The 18,888-nt window shown below is 43.4% G+C and overlaps 1 protein-coding gene across 1 annotated transcript in view; it reads left to right on the forward strand.

Annotated features, from left to right (window-relative positions):
• Window positions 1-18,888, forward strand: part of LOC310792244 (NACHT, LRR and PYD domains-containing protein 3-like) — a gene marked incomplete at its 5' end in the record, with an annotated part of 133,906 nt that overhangs the window by 36,438 nt on the left and 78,580 nt on the right. The window contains 3 exons of the mRNA XM_083653971.1: window positions 7,563-7,694; window positions 11,778-11,944; window positions 12,743-12,833. Of these exons, the coding sequence (XP_083510097.1) occupies window positions 7,563-7,694; window positions 11,778-11,944; window positions 12,743-12,833 (390 nt within the window). The remainder of the gene's footprint in view (window positions 1-7,562; window positions 7,695-11,777; window positions 11,945-12,742; window positions 12,834-18,888) is intronic.

Below are 18,888 nucleotides of genomic sequence, written 5' to 3' on the forward strand. Positions count from 1 at the left end.
AGGCTGTGTAGGATGTGTAGGATGTGCAGGATGTGTAGGATGTGTAGGCTGTGTAGGATGTGTAGGCTGTGTAGGCTGTGCAGGATGTGTAGGATGTGTAGGATGTGTAGGATGTGTAGGATGTGCAGGATGTGTAGGATGTGCAGGATGTGCAGGATGTGTAGGATGTGTAGGCTGTGCAGGCTGTGCAGGATGTGTAGGATGTGTAGGCTGTGTAGGCTGTGCAGGATGTGTAGGATGTGTAGGATGTGTAGGCTGTGTAGGCTGTGCAGGATGTGTAGGATGTGTAGGATGTGTAGGATGTGTAGGATGTGCAGGATGTGTAGGATGTGCAGGATGTGCAGGATGTGTAGGATGTGTAGGCTGTGCAGGCTGTGCAGGCTACTCTCGTGCTAGAAAGTTTCCAGCATGGTGTTTATGGCTATCGGTTGTTTCTCCTTTCTCCCCTGCTTTCCTATACCAACACCATGAGAGACTGCACCTGGTGTGCATAGGGTTGTCATCAGTGGACATAGAGTGGAGGCTGTCTTCATCTGATCTAGTGAACCCTGGTTATCCAGAATTGCCCCCCTGTAATACTTTTGCAAAGTTTTACATTTTTTGGCGGTCAGCTTCCCTCCTAACTTACCCTCTGTACTACACTTTCTTAGTGCTGTACCCATTCGCTTGTGGGCATGATTGATACACTCCAACTCCACAACTTCCTGCTCAGGGTTCAGAGTAACCACCTCCCTAAGTGCTCTACTATCCCCATCTGATAGCATCTCAGTGTAGCACCCCTGGTGGCGATTCACAGACCTAGCTCACATCCTCTTTGCTGACTCCTTCATTACCTTACTTGATCCTGCAAGGTTGTCAGCACAGTCATTGTGTTTCTCTCTCCAGCTGTCAAACTCCTGCTCAGTTTTTTATTTTTTCTGTCGCTTGGCATTTTCCTTCAGGGCACAGACAGGCATGACAATATCAGGATAGGACCTCATAGTCTATCACCAGTCCTGTAAGGATGTCAATGCACACACCCATTCCATAGTGAGAACTGAAGCCTCTTTTTTGCCAGGTGCCATCAAAAGACACGCTTATGTTTATAACAGCATCTGCATCCTGCCTCAGCAGCTCTGCCACATCTGGATCAACATCTGCATAAGCCTGATCTGCTCCCTGGTCCTGTGCAGTGACTCCAGGCCTCTCTGAATTTCTGCCACTGAAATGACATGTGCATGTACCAAATCAGTAACTGTACATTTGATCAAGTTGTATTGATACAGTAATAGTATACTTTTCTTTCTTTTCTTTTCTTTTTTACTTTAGTGGCACATAACATGTTAACAAATGATAACAAATGTTTAGAGGACAGGCGACAATGATATTGTTGTGCTCCCTAATGGTATATGACAATTTATTTATTAATTAGAATAGAATAGAACAGAACCGAATAGAATAGAATAGAATAGAATAGAATAGAATAGAATAGAATAGAATATAAATGGAACTGAATTATACTTTATCCATAACCAATACCATTAGAGAGAGAAAATATTCAACTTGAATGTTTTATGCTGCTGCTGTGTTTCTGTGTTGAATTGGCTGTGAAAACACATCTCAATCTGGGATAGATTATACTCATTATACTCTATCTGCTAGGCAACATTATTAAACACTTACTGTCAAAGTAAAACCACAAAACACACAAAATACTGAATCAATAGGCTACTGAATAAACTAGCATTTTATTATTCTGTGGGTCATTATTTCATCCATAATTCCATCCAAATTATAAGCACAGCCAGAGAGAGGAAGACAGCCAAAGATTTCTTCTCCTAAACCCTGTTTCCATACCTGCCACTCTTTTGTTGTGTTTCTGATATGTTTTGAGATGATCCCCAAAATGTTGCTTGCTGCATACCGCAGTCCTAACTTGTGCGCTAAGAGGACCATGCATTCACATCAAATGCCACATTGCTCCTGGTTGCATCTTGGATACGTGTGGACACACCTCTGCGGTACTGACTCACTTTTGCACAGAGTGCACTCAATAAGCAAACTGCGAGAGAACCCCTGATTCACCAGATCGATGATTATTTGAAGCCCTGCAGTTGAAGCACAACTACTGTAGGACAAATCAACCCAGCGATCACTTCATTCAAACGTGCTACATGAACTATCAGCCAAATCTCAAAATTGACCAGTGCATGAAAATACTTTTTTCACCTACCGTGTCTCGCCTTAACATCTCTCAAATAAAATGCATTAATTAATCAATTAATTCATTCATCTAACCCTAACCATGTTAACATATAGGGTTAGCTTCTCAACACAATTCTTAACATGGTTAGGGTTAGCTTCTCAGCACAATTCTTAACATGGTTAGGGTTAGCTTCTCAACAGAGTTCTTAACATGGTTAGGGTTAGCTTCTCAACACAATTCTTAACATGGTTAGGGTTAGCTTCTCAACAGAGTTCTTAACATGGTTAGGGTTAGCTTCTCAACACAATTCTTAACACGTTCACTGCCGTGGACGAGATATCTCGTCAAGCAGAAACCAACGGTTGACTGCCGTGGACGAGATATCTCGTCCAAATTATTATTATTATTTTTTGACGGTGGGACGTGGATCTAACCCTTTTACATCTCCTATATAAATATGGGAGCCACCGAACGTGTACAACCCATTCCACCGACCCACTAAGTGGCGACAGTGCTCTCCAGACTAGAAAAAGCCGAGCCAAAACTGCAGGGGAAAGCACGAGGAAACCATTCTCATACTGTAGAATGGTTTGGCGAAAACGCTTTCGCGCTGGCGCACAACGGTGGCGCACAACGGTGGGGGGTTCCAAAAATAGACTGGGTGCAAGACACTTTGAAACACGCAGCATAAATAAGCCCAGAATCGCAAAAGCTTCATCAAAGCTCTCAACCGAAACCCCAAGAAACGAGCGAGCCCATCCAGACTCGCCCGACGAGGGGCCGCCAGGCAGCAGACAGGCAGCAGAAACTCGCTTGTGACACACCCGCTGCAGCCACGGAGGGAGGAGGAGAACACACACGGAGGGAGGAGTTTGAAGGAGAGGGGGGTTTCCTGCTGTTATGGAGGAAATTACTGTTCAAAACTATTGTTTAGATGTCTGACGTCTTACTGATGCCAAAAATAAATGGTTAAAGTGACTGTTCTATCGAATTTCACAAAAAGGCATTTATCTCAGCTTAAATTTTCAGACGCTGAAACCATGCTGTATTCAACTGCTAATGCCTACATAACTACTAACTCTACAAACTAACTCTTTTATCGATTGATTGATTGATTATTTTATTTGGTCTCCCTTAGGAGAAACTTGTTGTGGACGACAAGCTCAAGCTGCAGCATACAGATAACAGTAGCAGTGATACATACAGAAACACCAGCCCATCACCATGGGCATCAACACATCTACTATAACATAAAATTTATCATGACAGTTATCATGACATGTGACATCATCCCCACACACATTTAGCATCCACCCACATTCCCACCCTGGATGTGCCACTCACCCACACACACACATGCACAGTTGCGCACGCCCTCTCTCTCACACACACACACACACAGAGAATGTGTGTGTATATGTGTAGACAGAGAAAGCACACATTCTATTAGTTCTTTTGAGATATTTTGTATTCACAAAATCCTAGCAGAAAATAATCCTCTGCTCTTGAAAGATGAGCCAGAATCCTAAAAAAAAAACCTTGGCAGAAGCTACCTACAGTAAAAAAAAAAACTGTTGGCAGTGAATGTGTTAACATGGTTAGGGTTAGCTTCTCAACACAATTCTTAACATATAGAGTTAGCTTCTCAACACAATTCTTAACATGGTTAGGGTTAGCTTCTCAGCACAATTCTTAACATGGTTAAGGTTAGCTTCTCAACAGAGTTCTTAACATGGGTAGGGTTAGGTTCTCAACACAATTCTTAATATGGTTAGGGTTAGCTTCTCAGCACAATTCTTAACATATAGAGTTAGCTTCTCAACACAATTCTTAACTCATTGAGTGCCAATGACGACTATCGTCGTCAATTCAAATAGTAACGTAGAGTGCCAATAACGACTAAAGTCGTCAATTGCGTTTTTTGACGGTGGGACGTGGATCAAAACCTGATGCATCTCCTGTAAAAATATGGGGGATGTTGAAGGTATATAAGCTATTTTACGGACCCATTAGGTGGCGACAGTGCTCTCCAGATTAGAGAAAGGTGAGGAAAAAACAGAGAAGAAGTCATGGGGAAACGGAAACCGCATCGGTATGCATCGATATGTTCAATTTATATATGAATGAACTATCTGTACAGCTCAGCAGCTGCCGAACGGGATATGTGATTGGTAACACCACTGTAAATCACTTTATGTATGCCGATGATTTGGTTATCCTGTCTCCAAGCAGTACTGGTTTCCAACAGTTGCTGAATATCTGTTCTGACTATGGAGGTCGTTTTGATGTGAAATACAATGCTAAAAAGAGTGTCACTATGATCTGCAGAACAAGAGATGATAAGGATCTCTCCTTTCCTTCTTTTTATTTGTTTGGGCAGGTGCTGGCAGTTTAATGTCGAACTAAATATTTGGGTCATATTATAACTGATCAAATGAGTGATGATGATGACATGTACAGACAGAGGCGTGCACTGTATGCTCAAGCTAACATGCTGAGGAAGAAGTTTTATTTTTGCTCAGATGATGTAAAGGTTAACCTGTTTAGAGCCTACTGTACTCCTCTGTATACTGCCCCCCTGTGGGTCAAGTATAAGCAGGCTAGCATTAAAAAGCTCCAGGTTGCTTATAATGACTGCCTGAGGATCCTTCTTAGGAAGCCAAGGTGTAGTAGCGCCAGTGAAATGTTTTGTGGAGCAGGAGTTAGCACCTTTCATGCCCTGTTGAGAAACCTGATGTATAGGTTTATCTGTCGTCTGAATATGTCTCAGAATATGCTCATTATGTTGCTGTCTCAACCCAATCTCAGTGACACTAGATACCTGTCTTCCATCTGGAAACATTGGTACAGTGCCTTATTGTAGTATTGTTGATTTGCTAGTGTTCTTATTGTGTTGTTTACCTTGTTTTACATGTATTGTGTGTTTTTTTATTGGACCTTGTGTCTGACAATAAAGTGATGATGATGATGATGATGATATGCATGAAGCATAACGTTAGCTGTGCCTGCAGCAGCCAATCTGCTCCCACAATTGAGCCCCTCCGTCTCCGCTGCGATAGCCCCTCCACATGATTAGTTGCCAGAAAAGGTTACATTATTCTCAGCTGGAAGCGCTGGGAGCCGGCGACAAAAACGGTGGAACACTGTGAAAAAGCTGGGTGTAGCGCACTTTTCAGTGCAGAGCAAACGCAGCAGAGAGCCACCAGAGACACTCCCACGGAGGAGGGGTTTGCAGTTGAGGGGGGTGGGGCACGCAGGGCACCATACAACACCGACCCAGACAGCAGGCTCGATGGACAGATTGGCAAACACAAGCTAGAATATCTGATGCCCACCAGCAGTAAATCAAGACCAGCAAGAAGGTGTAGGGTCTGCGCACGCAGGGGCCAGCGCTGCTGGTTGCAGCTAAAAAATATTATTTTGCCAAACAAAATTCCTTTGTTTTCGCTGTTTTATTGAAGGAAATTATTTTTGAGGTGTCACTACATCAGAAAATATTAGCTTCAGAGTCAGTGATGTGCTTGAAATGCTTCATTTCACAAAAGGCTCATTATCTCAGCTTCTAGTTTGAAACGTCTGTTTTTGGTGAAAACAACCTATCGGAAAACGGATGCTCCCAGTGCCAGAGTTTCAGAGCGTTTTCAGTGATTTCTCGAGGCCCACAGAATATTGTGTGATACTACTATGTAAACACCGAACACGCCCAAAGAACGATGAGACTCTCGTCTATCATCAGCAAAAAAAAGTTTATTTATATCATTTTCCGTTCTTTAGTTATCAGCCGGAGAAGATAGGTTGATTTCACCAAAAACAGACGTTTCCATCTAGAAGCTGAGATAATGAGCCTTTTGTGAAATGAAGCATTTCAAGCAAATCACTGACTCTGAAGCTAATATTTTCTGACCTGAAACATCTGAACAGTAATTTCCTTCAATAAAACAGCACCCCCACCCCCCTCAACTCCAAACTCCTCCTCCGTGGGAGTGTCTCTGGTGGCTCTGCTCGCTCTGCGTGTGTCAGGCGAGTCTCTGCTGCCTGCTATGGCAGGCTCTGCTGCCTGCGGATCCACGTTCGGATGGCGGCCGCTCGTCGGGGGAGTCTGGATCGGGCTCGCTGAGTTCGTCTGCGTTTCTGGGGTTTCGGTTGTGAGCTGGGATGAAGCTGCGTCCGATTCTAGGCTTTCTGCTGCGCGTTTCAAAGTGCGCTGCACCCAGTCTATTTTCGGAGCGCTCCACCTTGTGCGCCGGCTCCCAGCGCGACACCGAAAAGCCAAACCATTCTCATGAGAATGGTTTGTCTTTGGTTTTCTTTTCTGGCGGCTAATCGTGTGGAGAAACTATGCAGCAGAGACAGAGGGGCTCAGTTGTGGGAGCGGATTGGCTGCTGTTCGCAGCTAACGTTGGCTCCAGCCAGAGCAATCTGTGCCGCTCTGGCTCATGCATCGGTTTCTCTTTCATCACGGCTTTTTCTGCTGTTTTTCCTCAACTTTCTCTAATCTGGAGAGCACTGTCGCCACCTAATGGGTCCGTAAAATAGGTTATACACCTTCAATAGCTCCAATATTTTTACAGGAGATGCATGAGGCTTTGATCCACGTCCCACCGTCAAAAAACGCAATTGACGACTTCAGTCGTCATTGGCACTCTACGTTACTATTTGAATTGACGACGATAGTCGTCATTGGCACTCAATGAGTTAAGAATTGTGCTGAGAAGCTAACCCTAACCATGTTAAGAATTGTGTTGAGAAGCTAACTGCTAACCCTAACCATGTTAAGAATTGTGTTGAGAAGCTAACCCTAACCATGTTAAGAATTGTGCTGAGAAGCTAACCCTAACCATGTTAAGAATTGTGTTGAGAAGCTAACCCTAACCATGTTAAGAATTGTGTTGAGAAGCTAACCCTAACCATGTTAAGAATTGTGTTGAGAGCTAACCCTAACCATGTTAAGAATTGTGTTGAGAGCTAACCCTAACCATGTTAAGAATTGTGTTGGGAAGCTAACCCTAACCATGTTAAGAATTGTGCTGAGAAGCTAACCCTAACCATGTTAAGAATTGTGTTGAGAGCTAACCCTAACCACGTTAAGAATTGTGTTGATAAGCTAACCTAACCATGTTAAGAATTGTGTTGAGAGCTAACCCTAACCATGTTAAGAATTGTGTTGATAAGCTAACCTAACCATGTTAAGAATTGTGTTGAGAAGCTAACCTCAACCATGTTAAGAAGTTTGTTGAGAAGTTAACCCTAACCATGTTAAGAATTGTGTTGAGAAGCTAACCCTAACCATGTTAAGAATTGTGTTGAGAAGCTAACCCTAACTATGTTAAGAAGTTTGTTGAGAAGCTAACCTAACCATTTTGCTGTATATTTGAAGATCATGGTGAACTGATCACTTCAACTGGAGAGCTGAGGATCAGAGGATTAACCAAACAAGACAGTGGATTGTACAAAGGAGAAATCAATGACGACGTCAGCAACATCAATTCTTATGATCTCAAAGTCATCGGTAAGTGTTTTATGTTGGCAGTTTGGTCAGTTTCAACTGGGTGATGTGGAGCTGTGTGCTGTTTTTCCCTCCATCTTGGAAAAAATGAAGCCATCGCAGAAGTGCAAATACCGCAGTTCCTCAAATGCCCACTTGAGACTGACTCCAAACGCGAGTAATACTGCATTCCAGTTGCACTGGTAACTAGGAAGTTCCCAGTGGAATGACGTCGCACCCGAGTTGACAGCGTTCAGTCCGAAAACCGGCAGGGTTAGCTCTAGCCAGGCTAACCATTGCTATCAATAACAGTTGATAACAACGCATTACATGGCATTTTGCCCAAACACACACTCTAGCAACATGTCCACAGATAGAAGATAAACAGTACTGTGTGTATGAATAAGACAATAAGAAATAATACAGAAGTGTTAATAACACACAGGGATAGGCAGGGGGAAACTTAAGAGAAGGCAGAGGAGAAGAGATGGGTCTTGAGGCGGGATTGGAATCGAGTGAGAGACTCTAATGTCCGGGGGGAGAGAGTTCCAGAGCTTGGGAGCTGCCCTGGAGAAGGCTATGTCGCTGAAACTGCGGAGGTTGGACTTGGGAGTGGAGAGAAGGCCAGCAGAGGTAGGGGGAGAGGAGGTTGGTGAGATATGGGGGGCCAGTTGGTGAAGAGCTTTGTATGTGATGATGAGGATTTTGTAGGTGATCCGGGAGGAGATGGGAAGCCAGTGGAGTTGTTTTAGGACTGGTGTGATGTGGTGCCAGGATTTGGTGTGGGTGAGGAGTCAGGCGGCTGCGTTCTGGACCAGTTGGAGTCTAGTGATTAGGGTGGAGTTGATGCCATAGAAAAGTGAGTTGCAGTAGTCGAGACAGGAGGAGATGAAGGCGTGGATGAGTGTTTCGGCAGCAGCATGAGAAAGGGAGGACCAGATTTGTTATGTCTTCCTTGTGAGAGCTGCTGTAATGAGTAAATTTCCCCACTGAGGGATTAATAAAGGCAAGCAAGCAATCAATCAATCAATCTTGGCAATGTTGCGGAGATGGTAGAATGAGGATTTGACAACTTGGCGGAGGTGGGGCTCAAGGGAAAGGGTGGGGTCGAGGATTACACCACCTACCTATGACCATGTAAACACAGAATATCTCAAACGAAAGAAGAAAGCATGTACTTTCATGGAAAAAAATATGTTCTTTAGTTATTATCGACACTTTAATGTGGGTAGTTTTCACCGAAAACAGCGTCTGTACCAGAAAGCTGGAAAGAAAATGCATTTCTGTACCAGCGGAGCCTGGGAGAGATTCACCCAGCACTCAGAGAACGGACGTGCGGGACACACTCTCGTCTTGCCTGGGGGGCGGGTGCTTCCTGCTGCTGCTTGATTTGTGGAGGTCTGGGGGCATATTTGACGGCTGAAATGTACACGATGTGAGGGTAAATATTATCATATTTTCATTAGCAATGAGTTGAGGGGATTACTGCCTACAGATCGTAACACGCCTCAAATTTAGGCAAAATTTTGGCGAGGGAAAAACCAAAACACAATGTTTATTACATGACTATAAAAACTACAGTAGAAAAATAAAACTATGACTAGAAAAACTTAACAGTGCTGAGCTGCATCTCAAATTAATGTTCAGGTTCCCAGCTTTCAGATGATGTGTACCACTTCTATGTGGCATATACTGTTGCCCTGCTATCTCACCCTAATATCCCCTGCCCCCCCCCCCCCCTTCCCTAATACAAAAGTGTCTGGTAGCAGAGAGGGATGTAAAATGTCATTATGTGAACATGTGCATTTGACTTTAGTAATGTCTATTATATCAATTATGGAATTATGGCCCATTGTCTCCCTCTCTCTCTCTGTCTCTCTCCGCCTCTCTCTCTCTCCCCCTCAGTCTCTCTCCCTCTCCTCTCTCTCCCTCTCCCTCAGTCTCAGACTGGTGACATCACTGATGGCATCATCACTGATGACATCATCACTGATGACATCACTGATAACATAGTCTCGCTGGCCAGCCTCGCATCTCTTCCGGGAGAGGAGTCTGGCAGCGCATTCTGGAGTTGCGATGGGCGGTGCTTAGCGGCAGTGCCCTTGAAAAATAGTTTCCAACAATCAAACTTGCCATTTTCAGCGTATAGCAACGAGCTAGCGTGTAGGTTTCTGCCATTAGCTTGCTAGCTAGTTAGCGTTGTTGTTTTCACTGCGGCGGCAGGGGATTATGTACTAAGTACCTTAGGCAGAAGTTCAATGATCGGCCTGTTGTTGCTGAAACGGGTCTACCGGCGCCACCGTGAGGACCACTGAGGTTCTGGATCTGTAGGTCAGCAGTTGACCTCGACGAATCCGTCTCATCTAAAATAGTGTTGAGTGTCACAATATCTATGACATCATCATGCTTGAACCGCTGATTGCAGTCATAATATTGTAACATTATGATATTATAACATAATTACTGATGATGTCACAATGTCTATGACGACATCAACACTTTGAACATGACCAAGAGCCCTCCACATTAACAACACTGCTGTATGCTGCTACAACAGGACATCTCAACTGCCTCATGACATCACAGTCAAACAATTGCATAACATTGCTTTCAGTTGACCGAGAATACCAGCCAGTGACATTACTCGCACAAGATGGATTCGCCCAGGTCAACTGCTGACCTACAGGTGACAGCTGACTACATGAGGCAGTTGTGATGTCATCAGTGATGTCACATATTGATGACATCATCGGTCTCTATGACTTCATTAGTGCAAGGTATATGACATCATCATATAGATTGTGACATCATCACTGGTGACATCCATCTACACTACAGTTTAAGATGTCCCTGCTTGGGAAGCCATTGCTCCCTGATGATGTCACTCAGTATCGTGTAGGGTCGTGCTGATTGGCGATCGGATCATATATTGCCGACTCAATGGCTGAAATGACGATTGATTTTCCCTAGTCGATCTCGATCGCCCCGCCCCCGTGTGTGGCTGCTCCCTGAGATGTGACACAGCAGTTTGACTGAGCAGAGTGTGTTCAGACCAGACTATTAACAAACGCTACTAGCCTACTGCATTCAAACATGTTTCTGATGTCCGCAACGAGCCCTGCCACCAAAATCTTTAATTACACATCTCCCCGCCGTCGCCCGTCCCCCAACCCATCTCATCTCATCTTCTCTTCTCATTCTCCACATGCCGCACTGCCTGCCATGTATAACTACTCTGTGCTCAGCTCCATAAGAGTAACGTTATATGTAGATGTAGGCAGGCACAATGACCGATGAATAAAAAGTTGGTATACCGTAGTTTTGCGCCGCTGTCACCTGTCAGTCAGAGGCTGTAATTAATCGTCCTACCTGTGTTCACACTAGATGGATTCGCCCAGGTCAACTACTGACCTCCAGGTGACCACACTATTGTACACGAGGTGGATTCACCCAGATTGACTACTGACCTCCAGGTGCATATGAGCAAAGTCAGCAATAGAAAAACAGGGAAAGGTGATGGTGATGATGTCACAATGCCCTAAAATGGCATGCGAAGGCGTACAAACAAAATATTGTTGTAGTACCCGCCGTGGATGGATTATTATTATAATTTTTTTCCTGGAGCATCTACTGTAATAACAACCAATATCTGTCATTGGGCCAAATGTCAGGTCTCTGTGATGTAACAACTCACAGGAATTTGCGTCGCGGCTGATGAGGAAAAAGTAAAAGAATAAGAATAAGAATCTGAGCAAAAACAATAGGGCTTAGCCCCTTCGGGGCTTGAACCCCTAATAAGGGCAAAACGTAACAGCAGAACTTAAATACTATACTGGCCAATAATAAATTAATAAGTGGCAGCTGGGTGCTCATTAATGGCAATAGTGGAGACAGCTGCCATGGAAAGTTCAAGTCCTCCATCTGCTGGACGTCCTCAGTAACGGCGAGCTCTGACAGTCTCGATCACTAGTTTCAAGTCTTTTTCAATACAGCATGATGTTACTAGCTGTCTGCAATGAGACGGAAATATCAAGAAAAACAAAAACTAAATGTTATTGATCCTGACTCTAATGGCCTTTTTTCTCCTCTTCTCTCCTCCCACAACAGCTCCCGTCTCTAAACCCTCCGTCTCTCCATTGTGTGATGCTGGTTTGACTCGCTGTATTCTGAGCTGTGACTCAAACACCCCTGCAGACGCTGAACCAGTCAGCTACACCTGGTGGAAAGACGGCATAAACAAGACTGAGCTTAAAGAGCAAATGATTATTACAAAGGTACAAGTATAGCAACAGTAGAGTTTGTCCCTCTCTCTTGTTGGCAAATTATTTCTGTCCATTTGTGAGTTAGTTCATGTCCACTAGTATCAGGGGACTAACAAATGCATGACTTTACAGGAATACACCAGAATTGATTCAAATTGCTCCACACATTTATTGAACTAGCTGGTGGTTTTCAGCTGTTTTCCCAACCTTCCTCCAGCATCCCTACATATACAGAAGACAGACTTTCTGGTTCACCCTTGGTAAATCTCCATACAGACAGTTGATGCTAATATCGTGCTGGTTGATGTTCAGTACTGCACACGGCTTTCTGGTGGACTTCAGCGTCCAGCATTCACAGCCATATAGAAGAACAGACTCTATGGGCACAGTGAAGAAGCTGAGCTTGTCTTGGGAGGTTGGACTTCCACACACTGGCCACTGTTCAGAGCCTTCCATTCAGGCGTATTCCTCACTTTAAGGTCTTGTTCTGATGAGTTGACCCAGTTGAGGCAGTGTGACTTATTTATGGATAGTAATGAAACCGTTTCATATTATATATATATATATATATATATATATATATACTTATATATAATATACTGTATATAAATACATATTCTGTCAAAAAACTTTGTTTATTGACCGAAACGTCAAAAATAAATCTATTTTTTGGGGTTACTGTTTGTTTGTCCTGCACCTGCTCATCAAGTGGATGTGCATGCTTTACTTTTGATCTAAGGTGAGCACTGTTAAAAATTAAACTGTGATTGGTTTGTGAACTTTGAGCTAATTCTTTCACTGATTTTATAGGTGGATATGAACTATACGCTGTTCAGCTGTAAGGTGGAGAACCCAGTCAGTGAGGAGGTCAGCCAGCCCATCAGCAACCCCCTCATCCCCAGTGAGTTATCTCACTTTAACAACACATTTAATGTGTACTGTTATTTACTCCCAGACGATCCACCGGAGAGCTTGAGGGGATCATTCTACCTAGTGTCTCCATGACTTTCAAACCTAAATTTACATACTTTGTTACGTTCATCATCGTTCAGATTTGGCTGGCGGCTTATTAACATAGGTTCCTGTGGTGTGATGAACTCAAAATGCATCTTTATTTTGGGTTTCCAGGGTCTTTAAAGTGATCATCTCTAAGATTTCAGTTTTGTTCTCTTGGTGACACCTATGGCACTGAGTGGTAATCCGTGTTGGAGGTAACTCATTACTGTAATCACATTACATTTGTACATCACTGACAGCCAATGGAAATTGAACTGACATTCGTTCATGTCCACGCGTGGGCATGTAGCTGTCAAATGGAACTGGTTCCCTTGTATTTATTGATGATGCAACTGCTGACAACAGTCTGCCTTGCTTCCTGCTCTGTAGCACTGTTGCCTTTGTTCTTCTTTTAAATGTGAAGTGTTTACATGTTAAATGTTGGTTGGAGATACGCTCTTAAGTGTTTGAGCTTGTGACTGTTACTGTCTGCTGACAATCGGCTGCCACACTAAAGGATCGGCCGTCTGAATCCGACAGCAACTGCTGGTAGTCTGGAACAATGGCAATAAGCCTCCACATCCTACTGCTGGCCCTGATAATCAGCGAATGCCTGGGAATATGGATTTCGACTCGTATACTCGTACAGAGACACAATGTTGTCACTCCGACCAGTTCAATCTACACCACCGGACCATCTGCCAGCTGCCATCTGAGCAACACACCCTGGAACGTGACCGCAACGCAAGCGAAGGAGACGAGGAGGCGTCCGGGAGCGTCTCCGCCGGCGTAGCAGAAAACCACCGCTGCCGTCAGTAATCCTGAGCAATGTGCGGTCGCTGACACCTAAGATGGACGTTGAGCTTCGCATCAACAAAAGGAGTTGCTTTGAATACCGGGGATCTAACCTCATGGTGTTTACTGAGACCTGGCTTCACCAAGGAGTCCTGTCCCGTATTCACTACTCGACCTGGATGGCTACTCGCTTGTGTGAGCTGATTGCTTCGACGCGTCCGGCAAGAGGAACAGAGGAGGTGTGTGCGTGTACGTGTACGTGAGTGAAAACTGGTGTAAACAGATTACAGTGAGAGACACCGTATGCAACCCTGATATCGAACTGCTTTGTGTATCACTGAGACCTCACTAGCTGCCAGCGAGTTTTTTTTTCCTAGGTGGAATGCGGGATGACCACGCCCAGAGCTAATTTCATTGGTCGCTGCAACGCCCTCTTCGCGACTTGTCACATACTTCTCCATATACAGTAGACGCGACGTCACATTATTAACAATATCCTCGCAAGCATGGGTTTAAACAATAGATAGGCCTAGATTTAATAGGCACTATGTGCACTTTCAAATTGTATTGTCAGTATGTGTGTTAACTGTGTGCACTTTAAAATTATATTGTCAGTATGTGTGTTAACTGTGTGCACTTTAACATTATATTGTCAGTATGGCAGAATCTCACTGCTCTGCGTTCACTGTGTGCACTTTCAGAATTTATTGTCAGTAGGCTATGGAAAGCATCACAAATAAAAGCGAGTTTATTTTTAAGTTGAAACTGAAAAGTGGAATACAGCTAAAATGTATTATTATTATTGTGTGCTCTAAAGCAATAAACATTTTGTGTTGTGAAAACTGCCTTCTGGCGCTGTTGTATTATTTATTATATTTAAGTATTATGGCGTGGTGGTGATGATGATGCAGTGAGTCTACACTTCATAAACGTCAAAGACGGCTATATTCTGATTGTGATGTAGCCTATTGGATGATGGCGATGATGATGATGGCGAGATGCAGTCTACAATTCATAAACCTCAAAGACGCGTATGTATGTATAGCCTATTTTAGCGTTAATAACGTGACAGCGAGGTGCGAGGATAGCGTTAATAAAAGAGCAATTTTCAAACCAACATATTTGCTCCCTTCTGGTCCTTTGGAATGCGCCTGGGTTGACGCGCTTAAACAATACTCAAGAGTCCATATATTTCCTTTGTTATATTTATTTTCCTTTTCCATTCAGGTTTCATTGTGTTAGGTCATCTTTCTTTTTTCCACAAACAAGGAATTGTTCTTCTTAACATATCATGGCAAACACAAGGGTGCAGATCAAAGTATCAAAATGAAAGACATAAAATATAACTCAAATTCTGTTAGTACAGCGGTCAAAAACCATGTGGCTACACACCAAAGAAACCAAGTCTAAATGCCAGCTCCACTCTCCAAACCCCTTTACAACTCCCTCAGCTGATTGTCAAAGAAAGAAAGGGGGGGGGGGGGACTCCAATTACAATCCTCTCACACAACATAGTTCATATGCCCATTCGACATATTTCATTATATTTATGCATAATTCAATAAAGCAAAATCAATATCAAAACTCATACTTTTGGCTCCAACAGTTAATAACGTTAATAACGTGACGTCTAGCGAGAAGTCTTAGCAGCTGCGGATATGTCCCAGAAAAGCGGCGAAGGCAGGGAGGCGAAGAAGGAAGTTGCCGCGACCAATGAAATTAGCTCTGGGCGTGGTCATCCCACGTTCCACCTCGGGGAAAAAAACTTGCTACCTGCGAAGGGATTTTGACAACATCATGGTGGTGTTTACATCCAGCGGCAACGTGGGTAGACCTGCTGTGCACATATAGCCGAGTGCGCACACGAACAGCTACAGTGCACACCTGGGGCACCTATTTTCTTTTTGGGCAATTTCAATCACTGCAAGCCAGAGACTAAGCTGTCAGGCTTTGAACAATATATACGATGTGACACCCGAAATAACAAGATCTTAGATAAATGCTACGGAAATATCAAGGGTGTATACTTAGCTAAGTCAAAGGCCCTTATTTCCAATTCAGACCACAACACGATACATTTAATTCCTTTGTATAAATCAATCTTCAAGTCAAGTAAACCTGTACAGAAGACTGTTAATGTGTGGACTGATGACTCCATCGAGACATTAAAAGGATGTTTTATATGTACAGACTGGTCTAAATTTCATGCACTGGAGCTTGATGAGGCTACTGTTACCAGTTATAACAGATTATATACAATTCTGCATAGACAGCGTGGTAGCCAAGAAGGATGTTATTGTTTACCCCAACAACAAATCGTATATTACAAAAAAAAATTAAAGACTGTATAAATATGAAAAAGCAAGCCTTTAGAAATAAAGATAGGGCAGGACTGTCAGTTATTCAAAAATAACTGAAACATCTCCTTGACAACACAAGAGAACAACACAGGCAAACAATGGAACAGAGCTTTCAAATGTCAAACATGAAGAAACTTTGGGACACATTGAAATTAGTTACTAATATGAACACACACACACACGCACACACACACACACACACACACACACACACACACACACACACACACACACACACACACACAAAATGCCCTGGATGAGCAACAAAAATCAAATCAACTGAATGACTTCTACTTGAGGTTTGACTCACAAAACTTTTCCATGGACTATGAGAATTGTATTATGCAGTCCCTGCCAGGCAGTGATGCCACCTGCTGGCTGGAAGTGGACTCATCTAGTCTTCAGCACCTCTTCAGCAGAGTGTGCACGAACAAGTCTATGGGCCCAGATGGACTGCCAGATTTTTTGTTCAAAAGCTGTGCAGAAGAACTGACAACAGCATGGTGTTCCATATTCCAAAGGTCACTGGATACTCATGCTGCATTCGTTTATAGTAGGAGCTGGCAAGTGGCCAATGCGTCATATCCGACCTATTTGCGTTCGAGATTGCACTGGGAAGTAGCAAGTAACATGACGCAAAATGACGCGTTTCATTCAATCTGATAAAAGTTCGATGTTTCTCACCATAAACAACATGCGTGGCCATCTTGAAATGACGTCAAATGATGCGGTGGGAGCTACTGGGGGTTGAGAAATCATACCCAACTTTGCGGGTAGGAACTCCGAGTTATAGTGGCGTTTTATTTGATTTTTGCTAGTAGCAACTGGCAACTTGCCACATCCCACTTATAATCGAACGCGGCATCACACTGTCCCAGCATTGTGGAAGAAGTCAATCATATCACCAGTGCCTAAAAAGCCTTGTGCCACAGTTAATAATGACTTCCGTCCGGTAGCTCTGGCTTCGATCGTTATGAAATGTTCTGAAAGATTTTTAGTGTCTCTGCTCAGGAAACAAGTGTAACCAATGCTTGATACATATCAATTTGCTTATATGCATGAGCAAAGTACAGAAGACACCATCCTTTGCACATCGCACTTTGGGCCCTATTCTCCCACAGGCCTTAGGCGCAAAAACTGGTGTTAAACGCAAAAAAACGTGCCTTGCGCCTGCCTCGGGAAGATAGCAACATGGTGTTAGGCCCCGAAATGCACTTTACGCCAAAGAGGTGTGGCGCAGTGCCAGAATAGACCAGAATGGGCGTTTCGGCCTTAAATACCGGCCTAACGATATCTTCCCCCGTGGCGTTAATTTAGCGCTTAGCTTTTCAAAACCAGGCCTTATTCAGTGCGCCGCGGATATTGTGCGTATTTACGCACAGCTCTCCTCTGCCATCTCACACTCTCTCCCCCCCCCTCTCTCTCTCTCTCCCTCTCTCTCGCGCGATGGAAAAAAAGTAGTTATATCGTAGTTTTGAGCCCTTGTCATTCAGAGGCTGTTCTCTCCCCCTCTCTCTCTCTCTCTCACTCCCTGCGCAGCACAAATGAAAAAAAAGCTGTTCTCTCCCCCTCTCACTCCCTCAAATCTCCCAGCATGCATTGAGACTAATACATTTCGAGAATAAATATCAACCAAATCAGCCTAAATTGCCTAAAGTGGTAGATAGAAATAATGTTTCTGTTCACACAACATGCAATTCTCGAACATTTCAATATTGGCCAAAATAAAACATAGAAATCCAAACACAACCCTATGTGAAACATATATGTACCCCAGGTGGTATATATATCCCTTGCAGATACAACGTGATTTAGATGAGAGACAGCCGTAACACGGTTCTACTGTGATGTCCTGTGATGTCCGCTCCGCTCCAATAAGATTAGCCTTACTTCACATTTACTTTTACAATAAAAACACATTTATGCAATGACTTTACATAATGTAGGCTATATTTATGTGCATCATCCTACATGTGCAGCAGGGGAGAGAAAACGATATCATTCTGGACAAACTTTCATCAATCTAATCTCATCATGACATAGGGATAGGCTGTATTTTTCTAGCCAATGCCTTTAGAACATTCTTTTCACTTTGATCTTGCTATAGTGTAGCGTATTTACATGCTTGCAGTATTTAAACTGCAGTTAGATTGGTTTGAGAAGCATAATAATATGGAATAATAGCCTATATATGGAGACAGACAGACGGGGATGAAAGGGAGGGGGGGAGCAGAGCGCTTGGCTTTCTGACCGGACTGGATCGCTCCGTGGAATTGGAGCTTAAAAGCGAAGCTTGTGATTCGTTTACTGCACTTCCCCAATGAGCAGATTGTGCATAATTTTACGCTTAAAAGGCGTGGTTATAATGCAACACCAAAATATCGAGTGCGCTGGTCCACACCCACTAATCTACGCTGCGCCTGGCACTAAGCGCAGTTTCTAGGCCGTTGCAACGATAGAGCCCCATATTGCCAAGCACTTAGAAAACACAAAAGCTTACGCTCGGCTTTTATTTGTTAATTTTAGTTCAGCGTTTAAGATTGTGAAAACCCACCTGCTTTTAGAGAAGCTAAAAGACATGAGCGTTAGTAGCACCCTAATTAAATTGTTCTATTCCTTTTTAACTAATAGACCTCAACAAATGAAGATTAATGGGTCACTGTCAGAGATCAAATATTGCAATACAGGGGTCCCACAAGGTTCTGCGTCTTCACCAGTTATTTTCATATTGTACACTAATGACTGCAGGAAAGTACACCCCAATAATTACATTTAAAATAAAAATTTAAAATAAAAAGTAAAATA

Source organism: Poromitra crassiceps (assembly GCF_964638095.1).
Source record: "Poromitra crassiceps genome assembly, chromosome: 17".
In the NCBI taxonomy this organism is placed as follows: Eukaryota; Metazoa; Chordata; class Actinopteri; order Beryciformes; family Melamphaidae; genus Poromitra; species Poromitra crassiceps.